This window comes from Canis lupus, chromosome 25 (assembly GCF_011100685.1).
Source record: "Canis lupus familiaris isolate Mischka breed German Shepherd chromosome 25, alternate assembly UU_Cfam_GSD_1.0, whole genome shotgun sequence".
NCBI lineage: Eukaryota > Metazoa > Chordata > Mammalia > Carnivora > Canidae > Canis > Canis lupus.
The window spans coordinates 27,168,027-27,187,873 of record NC_049246.1 but is presented as its reverse complement, the minus strand read 5'-3'; the positions used below and the strand labels follow the sequence as shown (position 1 = coordinate 27,187,873).

The 19,847-nt window shown below is 45.3% G+C and overlaps 1 protein-coding gene across 1 annotated transcript in view; it reads right to left on the bottom strand.

Annotated features, from left to right (window-relative positions):
• Positions 1-6,692: 6,692 nt before the first annotated feature.
• Positions 6,693-19,847, bottom strand: part of LOC486082 (XK-related protein 6) — a 33,279-nt gene continuing 20,124 nt past the window's right edge. The window contains exon 3 of the mRNA XM_038573660.1: positions 6,693-8,932. Within this exon, the coding sequence (XP_038429588.1) occupies positions 7,968-8,932 (965 nt within the window). The 3' untranslated portion in view covers positions 6,693-7,967. The remainder of the gene's footprint in view (positions 8,933-19,847) is intronic.

The following is a 19,847-nucleotide window of genomic DNA, read 5'->3' as shown; positions in this document are numbered from 1 at the left end:
GCCAGGTTGACTGATCCAGAACATGTAAAGCTTCTAGAATTTTCCTCTCCAAGAAGATTCTCAGGACCAATAGAAAATCAAAGTTGTAGCTGGTCCTCCTGGAGTGCTAGTGTCATTCTCCACTGCTCCCACCTGCCCTCACTCTAGTTTAGTCCTAAGAAGAACATGAAGGTTCTTAGCATGGGTCTGTTTTCTTGCTCAAAGGGTATCTTGGTAGTTGAATTGATAACAGTCAAACCATAGTAAAAAGAAAAAAAAAAAAAAGAAAAAAGGAAAGAAAAAGAAACTCAACTAAATTTTCCAATTCAAACGTTGAGGAAAAAAATACCCTGATTTGGATAAAAATCAATAGTGATATTCCCCAGCCCCTGTTTGTCTCTGAATCTTTGCCTGTAGGCTCCACTCAAAGCACACCAGGGAATGATTAAAACCCACCATTGGGACCCACATTTTGGCTGATGGATTTTTTTTTTTAAAAAAACAAAGTTTTGTTTCTTTATTCTGCAAAGAGGCAAAGAAATGAGTCCATTTGATGATGTGAGCCTTAAAGTTGAAAAAGACTGTGCGGAAGAACAAAAGTGAGGCATAGTTCCTAAAGAGCTTTCACCCACGTTAAAAACCATCCAAATGCTCCCCATGCACCCATTCTCTTGTCTGCCCAAAGCTCAATGAATATCAGTTTTCAAATTGATCCCTCCATATATTCTCTGATACTTTAGGAAAAATTAATATCAGGACATTTGGTTTAGAATTACAAGTGGCTGGCTTGAGCTAAGTGACCCCTGGTCTCCTGACCAGAGTACCGTTGTGCTGGGTTCACAGTGCTGTGAAGTATCTAAGAACTATAGGTGTGTGAGACTTCTCCCTTCCAGCTGTACTGCTCATCCTGTGGGCTTCCAGGTGCCACCACACCTGGAGAACATAGTATCCTTCGGTGGTTCTACTTCCCAAGTAACGAGGTCACCACTATTCTTTATATGATGCCTTCGCTACAGGCAATAATGACTGAACCCTCACAGTATCCCTGAGCAGGAGAGAAAGAAGAAGTAGGCCTTCTCTCCCTCCACTTTACAGATGGAGAAACCAAGGCACCGAGAGGTGAAGTGAGTTATCCATGATCACAGTGGGGACCCTGAATCAGCCTGTGATATTTCCTGATCTTTCTGGGTCTAAAGAAAAGCTTCTAGGAGGTCTACAGCTAAAACAAATCTCCTAACCCCACTGTAGCCTGAGGACCCCAGAACTATGTTGGGTATAGAGAAACAGACCAAGGGAGTTCATTTAATAGGTGGTCAGTTGTCTATATCCACCATGACATATGGCCAAAGGCTACTTCTAGAAAGATGTTCACTGAGTTGCCAATTGGCACTATACCCAAAGGAATTATTATTTTTTTTTGTCCTCCTTGGTTTAAGGATGGATTTTAGGAGTAGTCCTTCCTGTATGAGCATGGGTGAGCTGACTGAGTTCAGTTTGCATTGTGGGGTCTTGTGATTCATGTTAGGGATTAGCAGGGGCAAGCATCTCCTAGCTAGGCTTGCATATTGTTCTGCATGGGATGAAGCAGGCCAGGGCATGGGATGAGGCAGGCTCCCCTTAGGACCTGCCTGCTCATTTCCAATTTGGTCTATTTTTAGCCCTTGACACAAGGTGTTGACCATGTGCAGGGGGATCTCCTACGGTTGTCCGTCTGCTGCCCTCAGGAGCTGCCATTAATAGCACTCCCGACCTTTGGCTCCAGTATATACCAGCCATGTCCTGCCAGCCACTGCAAGGAAAGGTACAGGGAGCAAGAAGGCACAGCCCCTTTCCAGGAGGCAGAGAAGAAGCAGATGGTGCCCAGGAGAGTCAAGTAAGGCAGACAGAACCAGGCAGGCAAAAAAATAAAGCTGCAGGCAGATCAAGGCAGTGCCCTTGTCTTTTGATATTTGGCCAATAGCACAAAATGCAGTGTTTTAAGCAAGAAATGAAATCTTTAAAATAGCTAAGGATGGATGAGAAAGAGGCTTGTGTTGTCATTCATTGCAGGGATGCATCTTTTTCCCCAGTGAGAGGTTTCAAAAAAAAAAAAAATCTCTGAGATGGCAAAGTTGCCTTTCTACAAGTTTTGCAACTGGGACAGGCACACGTCAATTTAGGATGCTCTGAGGGCAGCCCTCTTACAAACTTATGATGTTGAAGCCTGTGATAGGCTAACCACTGCAATTCCCACATCCAGGAGGTTGATCTGTGGATGGAAATGCAATGTTGCCTATGACTGTGGCCAGTTTTGGATGAGGAGATAATGAGACAGACTTTAACCTTGAAGAATTTTCCCATTTTATTCACCTCGTTCACACCCGGACTTTAATAAGAGGGGAGCTGATGTGGATTTGAATTCACTTCGCACGGGATACTTGTGAATGCGTCATATGGAGAATCTAGTAGTCAATACATGTTTGAGAATGAAATGAACAGAACTGCTACCTATAAGGCTAATCCAGCCACTGGGGTGTATCCTTCTCTTTGACCGTGCAAGGTCTTTCCAGGTCTTTTTTGAGCTCTTCGAGACTTTTCCTTGTTTCTGAGGCTACACTGGGAATATCACTTGAATCTAGGTGAGATTAATTGCAATGAGCTCTCTTCAAACTTTCCAAATTTGAATCCCCCCAAGCAAATCTGGTGGTGTTATTTTAACACTGTTCAGTTTGGCAAAGACCTAACAGATTTTTAGCTTTTTGATAAGACGATCAAATCAGTGTACACAAGGAGCGCCTCCTCATAAAGGCCACCACCCAAAGTGCTGTCATCACACAGAAGCAGCCCGACAAAGCTCACTTTGAGTAAGGAGCCACTTTCCTTAGAAAAGAAAATGGCATCCAGTGTGCTAAATAATTTTAGGTGACCCAATCTACCACATTTGAGAAGCCGGGACCCAGAGGGTGTGGGACCTATAGGTAGAATATGCCTCAGCCCCAATGTCCTTTGGAATCTGACATTCTTTTCTCCAGACCAAAGGCTCTAACCATGCACACTGCTGTCTTCTCCTTACACCTGTTCCTAGGTAAAGGAGAACATTTTGCCAGAGTCCAGGGGCATCAGGACTTAGGGCTTATTACCAAGCCCTCTATCCCTAGGAGCAAGCAGCAGGATAAATAGGCAAAGGGGAAGTAAGCTTTCTTGATCACACACATCAACACAGAGAGGGTAGTTTCGGTGTATACAAAGGAGTGGGGCACCATCCATTTAAGAAGTTCTCTAAACAATCTCAGCATCAGAAACCTCTGTTTCTGACACTATGTCTATGTGGAACCGAGTAAAAGTAGAGGGATAATTGAGAAGATGATGTCATTTGATTTTTTTTAAAAAAAAAGAACTGTAAATTTTTCTAAGAATAAGAATCCTATTGGGCCAGGATCTGCTGCCTATGCCATGAGATGTCACAAGGCGAATAGAATCATCCTCATGACCATGGTCCAGACAGGGATTTGTACTCTTTTAAACCACTCTGGGACTCAGAAGGGCAAGTTAGGCCACCAGGGCCATAGAGTATTGGCTGAATTTGTGCTTGGGGAGGTAGAGTGAGGGGAACCCGGCAGGAGTGGGAGAGCCCCTGGGACCATAAGGAAGTATTGTGTTCCTCAACTGGAATGGGACATGTGGCAGCATGTGCTATCAAGAGCAATGGGGCCTGTTCCCCATAGCACACCTGGTTCCCAACTTATTTGGACAGGTCTGACCCTATAGAGCAAGGTGAACTTTCTAGAGACAGAGTGGAGAAGTGTGTTAAGAGAAATTTGAGGGTGAGTGAGGCCAGTGGGGGCTCATCTGGTGAACTTAAGCCTTCTTAGCTCCCTTCATCATGGCCTTGAGAGACATAACATTCTTATTTGGGATGTCACAGGCTGGTGACAACCAGCTCACGGGATGTCACCTCAATGTTTTATGAGGAGTGTGAGGTTTCCTTTCATTCAGAGGCCCAGAGAAGAGGCACACTCGCTGAGCAAGGGAGAAACAGGGCCTGCAGAAATGATGCTAACAAAATCAGCCTGATTTTAGAGATAGCGCCATATTTCTGAGAATGAAAAGAGGAGCCAAAGTCTCTATGGAGGGTTGTGGGCATATTTGATGGGGTGAGTGGCAATAAGTAAAGAAAGGGGACTAGTTTTCTTTTATTCTACAGCTCCTGGTACAATGCACTTCTCTCCTACCAGAACTAAATATTGGGAATTAATTAGTTTTCATCAGTCATTCCCTCCTCGGGTGGGGGTGAGGGGGCAGCTGGGGCAGCCTGACCTACTGCCTCATCATCCATAAGAGGTTTGTCAGCTGCTCAGGCAAATGGCAGACTAAAAGCAGGTTCTCAGTGTGGGATGAGACCACCACTTCTCCTGAAAACAAAGAGTGACCCTGCCACAGAGCTGTCTGAAAGGTCTGAATTTTCAGAACCAAAGTCTTCTGGATAGGGAGATAGATCTCCCGGGGGAGTAGGTGGAAAAAGCCAGCTGCCAGCAGCCCTGTGCAGGGGGGAAGCACACCAGAGGAGGAGAGAAGACCACAGGCGAGTGGCTGGGTGGGACTAGTGGACAGAGGGTCTCCAGGTGATCAGAAATGTAAGGACCTGCTATAGGCTGATGGTACCAAGAAGGCAGATGGAAACTCTCCTTTGGTCATTCTCTTTGTGTGACCCTGCCTCCCTCTCATCGTTTCTACTTCTTTCCAGACTTTTTCCACCTTCTGTCCCTATGCAAAACCAGATTTCCCTGCTGCTGCTCATAATGCATATTTTCATTTTCATCATTAAGGAAGTAACCAGTGTGAGGGAGGGGTGGGGAGTAACATTTCAAGGGATGAGTGTGCCCTCCTGACTAAGTCTTGCTAAGCCCAGTCCAGCAGAGGTTGAAAGAAACGATTTCTGAAATGTCCTGTGATCTTCTCATTTGTTCCCAGGGGCTAAGGCCCCAGAGGGCCCTCCCTGAGTTGGAAGTTGTTACCCCAACTTTTGGCGCTCTAGGTCTGTGAGCTTCGGTGATTTTCATTTGCGTGTAAACATAAACACACACACAAACACACACGTGCACGCACATGCTTAATGTGGAATAGTAGAATACAAGTGTCAAATTAAAGCCCGTGGCTGTGTCAAAATGAAACAGAAAGAGAAAGGAAATAAATCCAAGGAGAGGAAACAAGCCAAAGTGGCAGAGGTCCCAAAGGGATGCGTGGGGGACAGTGTTGAGGATTGTTCTAGTGATGGATGTCTAGAGGGCTCTAGGCACACAGAGCCCCAGAGCTGAGGCAGACAAGAGTTGGGACCCCAGCAAACCAGGATGGGATGGCCCCTCGCAAATGGCCTCACCTCCTTCAGCCTCAGCAGAGTAAGCAGCAAGCTAAGCCCTCGGTAGGAAAGCAGAATATAAAGGAAAAGCACCTCTGACCAGATTGGAATTCCCAATTAAGTGTTGAGTGGCCCATGGGCCTGTCCCTTAGCTGGACAGAGAGACAGTCCCACATGGCCGGTCTTTGCCAAGACCTAGGTGTGCTCTGTTCATCATGCTTCCTAGATGGCTGGGCACGAGGACCATGGGCTCTCTGCACCTCCCCTCCTTTCCTCCTTTCTGCCAGGGAGGACCTGAGGGGAACAACTGAGTCAGGGGGACAGGACCACACTGCAAAGTTTCATAATAGCAGAGAAAATCATAGGGGTCTGAACAAAAAAAGGAGCATCCAGTTTATAACTGAAATGAAATTGAAAACTTGTTCTTTTTTTTCTTTTTTCTTTTTTTTTTTTTTTAACAGATTTAGATAAACAATAAAGGGGATGGGAAAGAAAAGCTTCTTTGAATAATAATTTTTTAAAAAAAACCACAAACATAAAAAAAAAATCCTCAGTTTTTGAACTTATCTTAAGAATAGTTCAATGTGAGGTCTTGCACCCTAAACAGTTATATCTGGAATTTAAAAAAAAAATTGCAGCTCCACACAACAAAGACAAACAGTATTTACTGAAAAATATTGTGCGTGTGCACGTATATATATACACATATACATATACATATACGCGCACACACACACTTTATATATATATATATATATCTTTTTGTGGAGATTTTTTTGTGTGTGTGATTTTTTTTTCTTTTCCTTTTTTTTTTTTTTTTTTTTTTTTGTGCCCAAGTAGAGATACAATGGGATTGAAAAGATGCCCTAGAACAGAATATTCCTTACAGGAGCAATACTTTGAAAAGTAACATTTAAAAATGGTTGAGCATACTTGCAACACCTCCAGAAATTCAACTTGGTACAATGTGAAAATAAATAATTGAATCAAATCTTCACCCAAATGACGTGGCCTCAGACCCAGAGTACGCTGCTGGTATGAGTCTTGCCAATCAGACAGGGGCTGATATTCAAGCACCATCCCCTCCTCCCTGCAACCCACTCCCCAGCACCCTTATACTCCACCTCAGCCATACCCAGAGTCTGTCTTGTATCCATTTTCTACATTTCTGGCAAGACCTTGCAGCAGACACATACACACATATATACGTGTGCTATGGGCACACACATACACACACGCACACACACACACACACACACTCACTGCACACACAAAATTTCCCACTCAACCCAGATGCACCAAGTGAGCTGAATGACTTTCAGCCAACCACAATGGTGAAAGACAGAAGCACCAAACAATCTTTGAAATGGGTCAGTTATTACAATTTGACTTTTTTTTTTATATTCTAATTTTCCTTAACTTTTGTTAATATTTTTAAAAAGCACAAATGAAAAATGAAGAATTCTTTCCAGATCAATTTAAGGCTTCCCACCAAATGGAAACAGAAGAGGCCTTACACAATATCACATGTGATAAATGTATACCTTTCACGGCCTTAAAATGACAGAACAAATCATTTTTGCCGGTCACTGATTTAAGTATTGTGCCTTTAAATTGATGTCATTCTTTTTGCTACTATGCTGAGTTTTATTATTACTGATGTTCTTTGATTACATAAATGGAAATTTCCTTTAATTTGCTTTAGAATTGCCTGTTCTTATAGAATTATTGGGGTGGCTTTTTGTTTTGTCCTGTTTGCTTTACCCCAGGATGCAAATGTGATTCTTAGCAGGTGAATGCTAAAATGGCACATAGTCAGCCTTCAAGTACCTTTTCCAGCCATCTGAGTTTCAAACAGCTAGCCTTTTGGCTCCTAGAAGGCGCTGATAAGTTGGGGGCAAGGACAGGTGACAGGGAGAGGAATCAAAAAGGAGGAGGGGCTCCTATGCCTTTGCTTTTGGTAAATTTGTTTTGTTCGATACAAATAATTGGATAGGAAGAATGATTGCTTTGCGGTTTTTTGTTGGTTAGTTTTTGTTTTGTTTCTAGATTTGTTTCATTTGATTGTTTAATTTTCCCTCTCTTGGTGCAAAAGTCACCAGAGAGTTTTGCATGAGGAAACATGACAGTACTTAATGAAACTCAGCACCTATAAGGGCATAAGGCAGTTGAAGGTTTTGTTTGTTTGTGTTTGTTTTGTTTTGTTTTGTTTTGTTCTTTCAATCAGCACCAATCCCGTAAATGATCTACACTTGGTGTAAGGTATAAAACTTTTTTTTTCTTTTGGAGTGGAGACAACTCCTCCTTCTCCACCCTATGAACCATAGTGTGGGATTTTTTTCAATACTGTTTCTTATGTGTAAAAAACAAAAGAAAAGTTTTCTTTTTGTTTTTACTTACAAAACATAGAGAATATCTTTGTATACATACAGCGACTGGAAAGAAAGCTTATCTGAAGGGGTTGTGACTTATTCTTTTCTTTTTTTTTTTTTTTGTAGCATTGGTGGTGGTGTTGGTGGTGGTGTTGGTGGTGGTGGTGGTGGTGGTGGTGGTGGTTTTGTGTATCAGGGGAAGGGAGGGTTATATTTCTTGTGAGCGGTGTTTACCGCAAACCAAACTTAAGGTTCCCTTCTCAACTTGGGTCAAGATGCTCTTAGAGTGAAGACTCATACTGTAACAACTCATAAAGGAGCGGTCCGTCTCGATACCGAATGCCTACTGCCGTCGGGGTGACATACTGCAGAATGTTAATAGTCCTTCTCAACCTCCTGTCTACAAAATGAGCATCCCAAGCTGGGTATCTCTTTCTTGGCATGTCAATCTTAATGAGGGGCCCTTCTGGGGGATAAGGACGCCCCGACGGGGTAGAGGGCACCATGGGTCTCACTTGGAAAACGGGCAAGCAAGTGTCAGCCGTGAGATCCTCCTGTTGTTCCGTTACGGCTCTGGTAGGCGTGACCTGGGTCCCCCGGTACCCAGGGGTCTGAGGCGCCATGGGCTCAACATCGGGGGGCAAAGGGATGCCCCAGAGCAGCTCGGCACAACAGGAGCTGGCAAAAATCTTAGCTCGCGGCCCCATGGGATGCAGCACACCATAATATAAGAGCATCAATGCGATCCCAGCCACAAAGCTAATAAAGACACAACACAGTGCTGGCACCGCATAGGAGTCAGTGGTCTCCGGGTTTCTGTAAAAATACCAAAGGAACGTCAAGGCAGCATTCTCGGTCAAGACTATCGTATAATATGCAAACATTCGATATCGAGTCCGCCCTTCCTTGACGTTAAACCAGCAGAAAATGTACACAATCCCTACCACCATGTTGAAGAGGATCTCCTCCCACTTGGACATGCAGAAGTCTGTTCCGCCATGGATGATCCAGAAGGCCATGGCGCACCAGTGAACCACCACGAAGATTCCGAAGTAGAGCTGGAATATGGAAGCAAAGAGGGCAAAAGAGATAACTCTGGATGAGATGGTGAAGAGGCGCCAGAAGAGGTGGATGAGGGCCCCTCTGTAGCTCATACTCTTCTTGTCGTCCCTGGAGTCCCGCAGCAGCTTGTGATAGGAGGCTAGCACCCAAGCCAGGGACATCAGGGAAGTCACAGAGGAGACACCTGCCGGAAAAGACACAAACCCACACAGTCAAAACCTTGGACATCAGGCGCCGGGCACAGCGGGGGCTGCCAGCCGAGGAGACGCCCACACACACCACGGTCTAAAGGAGGAGGGAGAAAGAAACACATAATCAGGTACTGGATTTTGAGGTCACAGCTGTTCCCTAAGCTGACAACTTCTGGGGTCTAGGTTTACTTTTTACCACCCCCCCCCCCCCAGTCCGGAGATCCTGGGGACCCACGACTCAAGAGTTAAGCAGAGGCTGCTGTGCCTGGCCAAGGAGCCGCGACCTGGGCCTGCCATGGGGATTCACTGCATGTACTGTGGGCCAGGAGGTATGTGTTCCATTTTAAGGAATCATGAGCTTGCGGGGATCCTTGTTGCACACCGATGGTGGCCGGAGTCAGTGGCCCCGTCACCAGCAGCCTGTGCTCTCAGAGGAGCCCACAGAATGGATCACTGATAGTGAAGCCCCACAGCTTGCTCACTATCCCAAGTTACTACAGCTTGGGATTCTCCTCTGAGAAGGGACTGGAGTCTCTCTTGCTCTTTGGTCATCAGTTCACTCAAACTTCTTAACTGAGGCTTTTGCCTTCAGTTTCTCCATCCCCTGCCTAAGGCCATCCTGACCAAGGGCCTTGGGATATCCTGTCTGTTGTAGTGGCTGCCTTTCTTATTCATTCTCGCCTCTCTCATTCTCGTCCCATCCTTGTTGCCTTCTCCAACCTACTACTCTGCTCAAAGTTCTCTGAGGCTTTGACTTGGGAGGCCCTTCCTTGCCTGATCTCAGCCCTGACTCAACAGTCCTGTTGCTCATGCTTTGGGAAAGCCTTTTCCACTCCCTTATCCTCTGCATTTCTCCTCGGCGGGCAAGTGAACGTGTCTGATCCCAAGGGATACTTCAATTTCGTAGAGCAATTTTATTTGTAAGGCTGCTTATCGGTTATGTGTAACTAAATCAAACTAAACACAACAAATAGTTACTGGAGTCTCTCCAGCTCCACCCACAAGAAACGAATTAGGTAGGTATTACCACACAACTCCCTCTCAAGAGAGACTCCCCATCACTCCTCAACACCCTCACGCATCTTCTCCACTCTGTCTACCTGAAGGCTCTTTTGTTTTTCCTTTCTCCCCAGATTTCAGAACTAAATGCAACCAAATTCAATTAGAATCCTGAATATGGTCCTTTTGGCACCCCTCTTCCTACCAAGTTCCCCACTCTCACACCAGACACAATTCCCCTACAACATTCTTCCAGACTGAAGTCAAAGTCACCACATTAACCTCTGTCAGTTCAGAGATCCAGAAACTGGCTCATCAAGAGATTCATGAAACTGCCCCAGCTCTGAAGACTTTGATTTGTCTTTCCCTGGGGCCCTGCTCACAGTCCCACTCCCCTCCAAACATCAAGGGGAGTCAAAGTCCCCTGGCATTTTACACTCTCCCTGTATTCACCTTCCTCACCCACCTCACTCACATAGCTCCCTTCCAACATCTCAGAGACACTCAGGTTTACAGCTTGCAGAACAATATAGCACAATAATAAAAACCATTATGTGGCATGAGCGTAGAAAAACCCCAGATTGTTAACTGTTACAATGAGTTGTAATATTCTTTTATATGCTTTTGTAATATCAGCAACCGCCACTGAAAACAAACAGAAGAAACCATCCCAATTTCGCCATAGAAGCCAATCTTGAAAACACCTAACAAGTTTCCTCTCACCATTTTGGAAAGTTCTGGACACAATATTTTGTGTGTCCTTCTCCGCTCTTTGTACACACAGGACATTTCCACTGGCACCTGCTGAGGTCACATATGCTCCACAACCATGACACAGTGATAGTGCTAACCTTTCAGAGCCTCCTGTGTTCTTGATGTCTAGTGGGGTAGAGCAGGGAGGGGAATGGGACCTCTTGGGAGTCACATGATTTAGGCTATCAGTTTCCAGAGGGTAGGGAACGTGTGATCATCTTGGTAGTCGGTGCCAGGCTTATTACCAATCCTGGAGCATCATCAGAAAGTTCCTTTTAAACTTCTTTGTGACATCAGCCCTCTCCTGGTGAACTCGTTTCTTGATGTTAATAATCTTGGTGGTACAGCTGACCCTTAATAATCAGATGGGAATTCTATAGAAGTTGAATGGGAAGAAGACTTGATTTTTTTTTGTTCCTTCTAATAAATCAAAATGTATTACTTCTCCAGTTCTAAGAAAAACATGAGTGCCAAGCTCATGAAATAAGAAAAAGCAGCTTAGCTTTTGCCAGAGCACAGTCTAACTCAGTCTTATTCTGAGTGTGTTTTTGAACAGACTAGGCGGATGGAAGCAGGACAGCCCCTCAGCCTTCATTCATGGTACTGATCTCTGTGCTCTCTGTGTTGTTACACTTACCCCGTCCACACCAAATATGAATAAACAGAAATTCAAATGTCCATCAATCGCACATAGCAAAGCCAAATTAATTCTTCCTCATTATTCTATCTTCTGGGTTACCTATGACATCTCCAGATCTAATACTGTGGTTCTGAGGGCTAGTGTTCTGTTAACACCTGCCTCACCTTTCATGAAGTGTTACAGAAACTGCTTCCCTCAGAGCTAACCTGTACATGGCCTTGGTTCTTGGTTAATGTTTCTGGAACTGCTCTCTGGAATATGGCAGGAATGTTCCCCAAACATCATAAGACATTAATGTGAATTACAAGGAGGGATTGGGACATAGTTACATGGATGACAGATCACTTCTGTGGGGCAGTTGGCCAGTGGATGCCCAGCCCCAGGCTTGCCTCTCTGCCTTATCTGTTCCCAACTTGGTAGGTTTTAGGTCACCAAACAGTATATCCACAGGAAGCTTCATAGACCATCCACTTCAACCCACTCATTCAACAGGATGCAGAAGTGCAGGGATTTGGGTTCCTTACCAGGATTACCCTGAGAACCACTGACAGTACAGCTAGGCCCACAGTACAGCTCTCTGCTGGCCTGATCACGTTTGTCCTGGCTCTTCATTCTTAATGCTCCCTGTCCCTTTGTCAGTTTGGCTCTCGAGAGGCCCACCAGGGAGCACCTTTCTTGAGGTCATATGTAATAAAGGTCATCAGCCTTCTCTAATGGCAGATGTCTATTCTAACACCAAGCTGTTGGCCCCTCAGGGTCCTGAATGCCACACCACATCCTTGGCATTGTGCAAATGCTCCAAGTTAAAGGGAAAAGGGAAAGGTGAAACTTCTGATATGTGGCGTGGGTGCAGGATGCCCAGGGCAGAGGCCTTGCCCAAGACTGGAGAGCATGTTTTTTATTTTTTTAATTTTATTTATTTATTCATAGAGACAGAGAGAGAGAGAGGCAGAGACACAGGCAGAGGGAGAAGCAGGCTCCATGCAGAGAGCCCAACGTGGGACTCAATCCAGGGTCTCCAGGATCACGCACTGGACTGCAGGTGGTGCTAAACCGCTGTGCCACCAGGGCTGCCCTGGAGAGTATGTTTGTCTGGAGACTCTTTTCTTCAGAGTATGTTTGTCTGGAGTCTCTTTTCTTCAGAGCATGGTGAGCAGGGACAAAAAGGAACATGAGTGGGGGCCTCATGCCATGGTAAGCCTGTCCTACTCTTTCTGCCAGCAGCATTGGCAGAAATGATCCTGGGGGGGCGTGGTACGCCTGAAGGTGGCTACTTTCTAATTCACCACATTCACCAAAGAACTCCCTGTTCTATGCAAAGCTCTAGACATATTTTTTGGGGAGTCCAGAGTTAGTGCTGCTAAAGGGCTGAGTACATCCTAGAGGGAAACCAGAAACACCAGAGATCATGACCCCATTTGGAAAATAAATAAATAAATAAATAAATAAATAAATAAATAAATAAGGACCCCATTTGGGAGGTGTGTTTCTTACTGGATGCTCAACAGAGAGTAACACTTAGTCTCCAGGGACTCAGAAACCAATAGTACAGGATATTAGATACACTTGTTATCAACTCATCTCCGGGAAACTTTTCTGAATCCTATCTATGACATTGGTACATTTGTTATACTTGGTCAATGAATCAAATGTCCCATGATTTGCCACCTTTGCATCGTTTCTCTGGACAATGCTTGTGGCCTCACAAACCCACAGGACCATAAGTGCACCTTGAAGAACTGTCAGCAGAAGGTGCTTCAGGGCAACCAGCTAATTCTGGAGGCTCCACTGGGGCAAGGGAGGGAGGGAGACAGATGTGTTCTCTGTGTACCTGACTGTCCCAGAGAACATAGCATGATTCACTGAGCATGTATATCCATTATCTTATTTAGAAGAACTTGGTGATGTAGGTACTTATTGTGGGCTGACCTGTGTCATCCTTCCTGCAAAAAAAAAAAAAAAAAAAAAATCATATGTTGAAGCCCTAATCCCTAGGACCTCAGAATGTGACTGCATTTGGTGACAGGGCCTTTAAAGAGGTGATTAAGTTAAATAACATCATTAGAGGCAGCCCTAATCCAATTTGATTTGTGCTCTTATGAGAAAGTGGGATTTGGTCACACAGAAACACCAAGAATGTGCTCACACAGAAGAAAGGCCATATGAGGACATGGGGAGAAGGAGGCCATCTGCAAGCCAGGGGAAGAGGCCTCCAGAGAAACCAACCCTGACTCCACCTTGATCTTAGACCTCCAGCCTCTAGAATGGTAAAGAAATAAAGATATGCTGTTTTAGCCACCCAGTCTGTGGCATTTTATCAGAGTAGCCCCAGCAAACTAGCACAGTTTTCTAATTCCATTTTTTAAAAGATTTTATTTATTTATTCATGAGAGACACACAGAGAGAGGCAGAGACACAGGCAGAGGGAGAAGCAGGCTCCCCACAGGGAGCGCAATGCAGGACTTGGTCCCCAGACCTGGGATCATGCCCTGAGTTGAAGGCAGATGCTCAATCACTGAGCCACCTAGGGGTCCCTAATTCCATTTTTTAGAAGAAACTTAAGATATTTTTCAAAAACCATATATCTGTCAAGAAGTAGAGTCAGGATTCAAACTCGGCCTCTGACACCTGTGCTTGAAAGTAACCACTGTACTAATGGGCCTTCCAGACATGATCTTAGAAGAGACTGCGTGAGGGGAGTGGAAAGAAAGTCTAGGCACCTGGGTACAAAGGATTTGAATCTTTTGCTGAGTTGACAAGAAGTATAGTAGCCATGGGTATCTGAGAGAGGCACTTGGTTTTGGAGCTACAAACCAAATTTGCATTCTAGTCCACCTTCCTCAGCAGAATAACATTCAAGCCACAAAGAAAGAGGTGACTCCAATAGAATTAACTGAGATCACTTTCCCTCTGTCAAGTGATTAATCTTCCAAGGCCTGCAGTGTATTCCATTGCAGAGGGAAGACGTACAAGGTTTTCCTTCACTGCTGTGGCTCACTTGGAAGATTTCTGTCTCACCTGAGGTCAACCCAAAAGCCAATGCATTATCCTGGCCAAGACCCAAGCCCAGAGGAACCAGCCTTGAAAGGGACCTTGTGGCCCCCAATGAGATTCTCAGACAGGCCTGGGAACATTTATGATTTGCTCCCACTATGGCTCCATGACTTTCTGTCTTCCAAAGATCAGACTGGAAATTGTTAAACACTTCACGTTCAGCTGTGACAAGTTCTGGGCAGTGACCTTCATGGCTTGCTCACTTTTCCTGGTGCAGATCAGGAGGTGGGGCTTGTAGCTGGCCCAATGAGCCAACTGGAGCCCAGCCCCACCAGCTGGGAAGACACTAACCTGGAGCCTCCTAGCGGGTCAGTCCTCCTGAGAAAAGCTCACGAGAGGGGCCTTCACGTTCTGATCACTAGACCCAGGGTTTAAGATTTCCAGAAATGGAATGGCCATACCTTATGGCTAGCCAATGGAACAGAGAGGGAGGGGATGCAATTTGCAGTTGGACACTCCTTACCAAAGAGGGGTAGTCATTAGGGAGGGTCCAATTTGGTGGCATCAGTGTGATATCCAAGCATCACTCTCACTCAAACTTATGCCAGTTGGGGAATAAAATAAAAAATGTGAGTGTGGATGTTCCATTGCATGAGAAGCATAGGGACATGGTGTCTGGGGGAGGACAGCCTCTAAAAATCAGAGAGCAAGGGGCTGATGAAGTGGAAGAATCAGAAGGAAAGCTATGACATAGTGGAAGGGATCAGGGTACAGCCACCAGGGTGAGGTAGGGAAGTTGATACATGACAAGTCCAAAGCAGGGCCATAACCAGAGCAGGGCTGCACCAAGGGGCCATCAGGTGGGAGTCCCAACACATCAACAGAAAGAGAGCTTGAAGGAGAAACCAGACACTATAGTATCTCATGGGGAGAACCCAGCATGGGGGTTCAAGGAATACTCTGAGAACACCCAGGGGGTATTGAGAGATGGCCACAAGACTTTCTGAGTGCGAGTAGATGAAGTCAAAGGCAGGACCTTGTTTTGCAGGGTGACATGTGCACACCCAGTTCTGTCATCAGCTGCTGTCCCCCACCTTTCTGCCACAAGTGCTTAGTTCCACCACTAAATCACATGTTGGAAAAACATTTAGAAGAGGGGTTTGGTGGGGGCACTAAGCACAGGGTAGAGCAGGGATAAGAAGAGTCAACCACGCAGATTCCCAGCTCCCTCTCTCCTGGCTCCCTCCCATCAGCATATAACCAAGGTCAAGTTCGTCCCATCTTACAAAGACTAGATCCTCCCTGAACCCTATACCTTCTGCCAGTGAGAAGCCACCTCCCTGTGTCTCTTCTCTTCCAAACTTCTTGAGGGTAATCTTGCTTCTTAACTCCCCTGCCCCCCTCTTTACTCCTGACCCTCAGCCCCAGCATAAGTCATCAACCAATTCCTCAGAGCACCATGCAGATGACTTGTCTCTCCTGATGCTGTGTGACATTTGGCATTTGGATTCATTCTGTCCTTCCTCACACTTGACTGTTAGCTATTGCCCTAGTTATGCCATCCTTTCTTTGCTGGGCTGTTATCTCCATTTTATAGGTTAGGAAATGGACCCTGAAGTAAGAGTCTTCAATATGGCTGCAGCCATATTCTGACATTACATTCATACTCAATTTGTATCGTATCGTACCCCTAGAGGTTCTCCAAATCAAGAAACATGCTCAACTGGCTATTTGTCTACCAAGGTCAACATCTATATCTTTGGACCTTTACCTCTTCCCTGAAGCTAATGTAAGGGGAACTCAACCATTTGCTCTTCAAATCCCCCATGTGTATTTTCCCCATACCTAGCTCCTTTTAGGTGAGTGATTCTTCACTACACCCATTCAACTTCCCCATATCTTCCTACATTTTTAAAAAGTCCAGTCTCTTCTTGGAAATGCTCCCAAAATAAAGATAAAGCAGCTGTGTGTATGGTTCTCAAAACATTCCTGTCTGCCTCCTGTCCTCACCTCCATCCAGGAGACACAGCAAGGGAGCACTGATACAAGGTTACCTTCCTATTCAGACAACAGGGGGAGGGAAACAAGCCTCGCCAATGCCATCTATGAGCCAGGCCCAAAGACGCTGAGTAACTTGGCCAAAGTTACACAGGTAGTAAGCGAGAGAGCGAACAAACAAAACCTGGGATTATCTCACTCCTCATCTGTGATCAGTGTGCTTGAGCTGGCTCATCCTGGCTTGTGAGATCCAATTGTGAAATTTGCAGGAATTCTGTGGGCTGGCTAATGTCATGCTGGAGGCTTGAAATAGGCGTGGTGGGAATGTTGATACTACAGAAATTTCTACTGCTACAAATCAGAGGTCCCCCAACTCTGCTAAGAGCTTGTTGTTAAGTATTTACCAGCATGCTGCTTGTCAGGATCTATTATCCTTCTTGAAAAATGTAGTGGGCCTCATTGCAAGTTAGATGGGCCCCATCAGGCTGTCCTCCATATTCCAACACCATACTTCTAGGCAAACCGACATACTACTGGCTATCAGTGAGAATTATACTTAACAAGTTTGATGTGAAACCGATGAAGAAACCATTCCCTTTTTTAAACTTTCACTAACAATAGGCTTACAGTAAATAATTGAAGATCTGACAGTCTTTTTTAAGAGTCTTTTGCAAGCATTGACGTCCTCATTTTTGTCACATTTTTGTGTTTGGAAGGGTGTGATCCCCACATGAGATTACCACATGGTAACCACCTTAAAACACCCTTGATATTTCCAGACTGACCCTTAGTGAGGGTCCAAATAGAAGATGGCATCTACCATCTGTGGATGGAACCCTCAGGACCTACAAATATGTGTGGCTGAGTCAATGTGGAAAAACCCAAGGGCAATCAGAGTGCCCTAGTGTAAACAGAGGGAGGGAAGACTGGAAAGGCTTGGGAAAGCTGACATCTGAAAACCCGTACCACACCCTGAAGAAAAAGATGGGCCAAGGAGGACAGAATTTGGCCACTACACAGGTAATCCCTATAGTAGAACATTATCTCACCACGGTTTATAGGAAATATCTCTTTACTGCCTCTGTATCCAGGCTGATCTTCATCTGCTAACCGTTATTAATGATTTCAATAATAATGATCACTCCCCTCTACTAAACAGCTACCATGGCCCCAACTCTAGGCTAACCACTTGACACACATTAACTCAATCATTCTTCCCTGCAAATGTATCTGAAGCAGTGGGCTGATCTGAAGATGGGGAGACTGAGGCTCACAGGCTGAGGAAATTTTGCATATCAAGTAGTTAAGAAATCACAGAATTAGGATTTGAACGCTGGCCTGCCTAAATCCCAAACTCAGTCCTTTTTTAAACACCCGGAAAGGTATGTCTCCTCACCCATACCTACAGATTAATGAATTAGCATTCAGATTTATACATCAATTTCTTATCAGTTTGGTTAGTGTGTGGCAGCCCTCTGATCATCTCTGTGAGCACTGACAAAGTCAAATTTGTGGGCCTGCCAATCTGAACTCTCAGCCCTGGAAGGCCCTGAGTGTCCCAGGATATTGGGAGGCACATCCATCTCCCTTGCCTGGACCTTTGGCATGGCCTCCTAACTCATTTCCCAGCATCTGTGCTTATCCCAACAATGTATTCACTAAGCTAATATGTGCCCCTCTGCGTGGCCTCCCAGGCATGGTAGGCTGTCCGTGGTCACTGATTTTCAGAGCCTTTCCCATGGGGCAATATGCATTCCTGCCCTGTTGAACTCAGTTGTGGTCTGTGGCTTGCTCTGACCAGGGAGACATGAGTAGGAGTATGTGTGTCACTTCCAGGCAGAAGGCCATGCTCTCCCATGCTCCAAGAATAGGCCACTCTGCCAGTGACCTGGGACAGATGTGCAACAAACAGGAAATGAATCAACTTTTTAAGCCAACAGAATTGTTTGGGTATTCTACACGGCAGCATGGCCAGCCCATCCTGACTGATGTGCCACCTTGTTCAGAGTTAACACCATGGTCGGTCCTTTTAAAAGCCTCCAGGGACCCTGCATGCTACTGCCTGGGAGCAATACGTGTCATCTGTCAGTTACCTTCAGTAACTCCCTTCCCCAATGAGTGCAGATCTAATGTTCTTTTCATGGTGTCAGGCTTTCGTCCAAGGCCCTACATGATCCATCCTCTTGCCCTCTGCAGGGGCTTAATGGGTATTGTGGGGGTGGGAATCACCTCCCACCAGCTCCCCGAACTCCCTCAATCCTAGATGTGCTCCAGACTCCCTCCCACCTCAGCGCATAGGCATTTGCTCTTCCTCTGCCTGAAATGCCCTTCCCCCAGATAGCCAAGTTCCTCACCGAGCCCTTGACTCAGAGACCTGCTTCTCAGCCAGGCCATCCCTGACAACCACGTTGAAAAATTGTCACCACCATCCCCCATGTCTCCTCCCACTTCCCATGCTTTATTTTCTACCTTTAGCATTTCCCCCACCATCTTGATAGACTTTATCTCTTATTCTCTTACTTGTTCCTTTTTTAAATTAAAAAAAAATTTTTTTTTAAATTTTAGTGCATCTGTTCCAAGGGTAGGGCCGTGATTTGGTCTGGTCCTTCTGAAACTACGTGCAAAAGTGTGTCATAAAAAAGTCTATAGCTATTCTCTGATTCCCAAGTGGGCCCATAGGAAAAGGGGCCTGTGACCCCACTAGTCATCACAACCACCCACCTCTACCCCTGAATATGGGACAGGGGAATTCCCTAGTTAGCCAACATTTATGCCTTTGTCCCTAGGAAGAAATAGTTGAGGGTAGAAGAGAGAGAGGAAGAGAAAATAACATTTATTGGGTGTTTCACATGTATTAGGCATTATGTCACATACTTTGCTTATGTTAGTTACTTCATTTAATCCTGACAAATGAAATATCTGTTGGTGTTCCATTTTACAGACAAAGAAACCAAGGCTCAAAGAGGTAAGTAAGAAGGTTTGCCTGAGGTTACTGCATCAAGCATGTCCTTTTATTCTTGACTGCTTTGATATCCAGCACTTTGCTGATCCTCCTAGGAAAAGCAAGAACTTGGTGCCTTTCCCATGCAAACCAACCAATCCAGAGGAGACCATATTCAGCCCACAATGCTCACAATCATCCATTTAACAGCAGGGCAAATATCCTCAACAGGGGTGATTTTGCCCCCACTCCCAGCAGGGACATTTGGCAATGTCCCAACACCAGGTGTGAGGGCTACTGGCAGTCAGTGGGTAGGGGACAGGCGTGCTGTTAGAGCTGCTGTAAGGCACAGGACAGCCCCCCAACACACAGAAAAGAATTATTTGGTCCCAGATATAGTGCTGATGAGGCTAAGAAGCCCTGTGATTGAGTATTCCTATTTCCTCAATATTCTCAGTAAGTCAAAAGCCAAACTGGGAACCTGGGTATTTCTGATAGCTGGAGATTGAAGCTTTCTAAAGAGTTCTCTCTGAGAAGTGACTATGCTGGAAGAGGCCCATGGGGTACAGACATAGTGCAACAT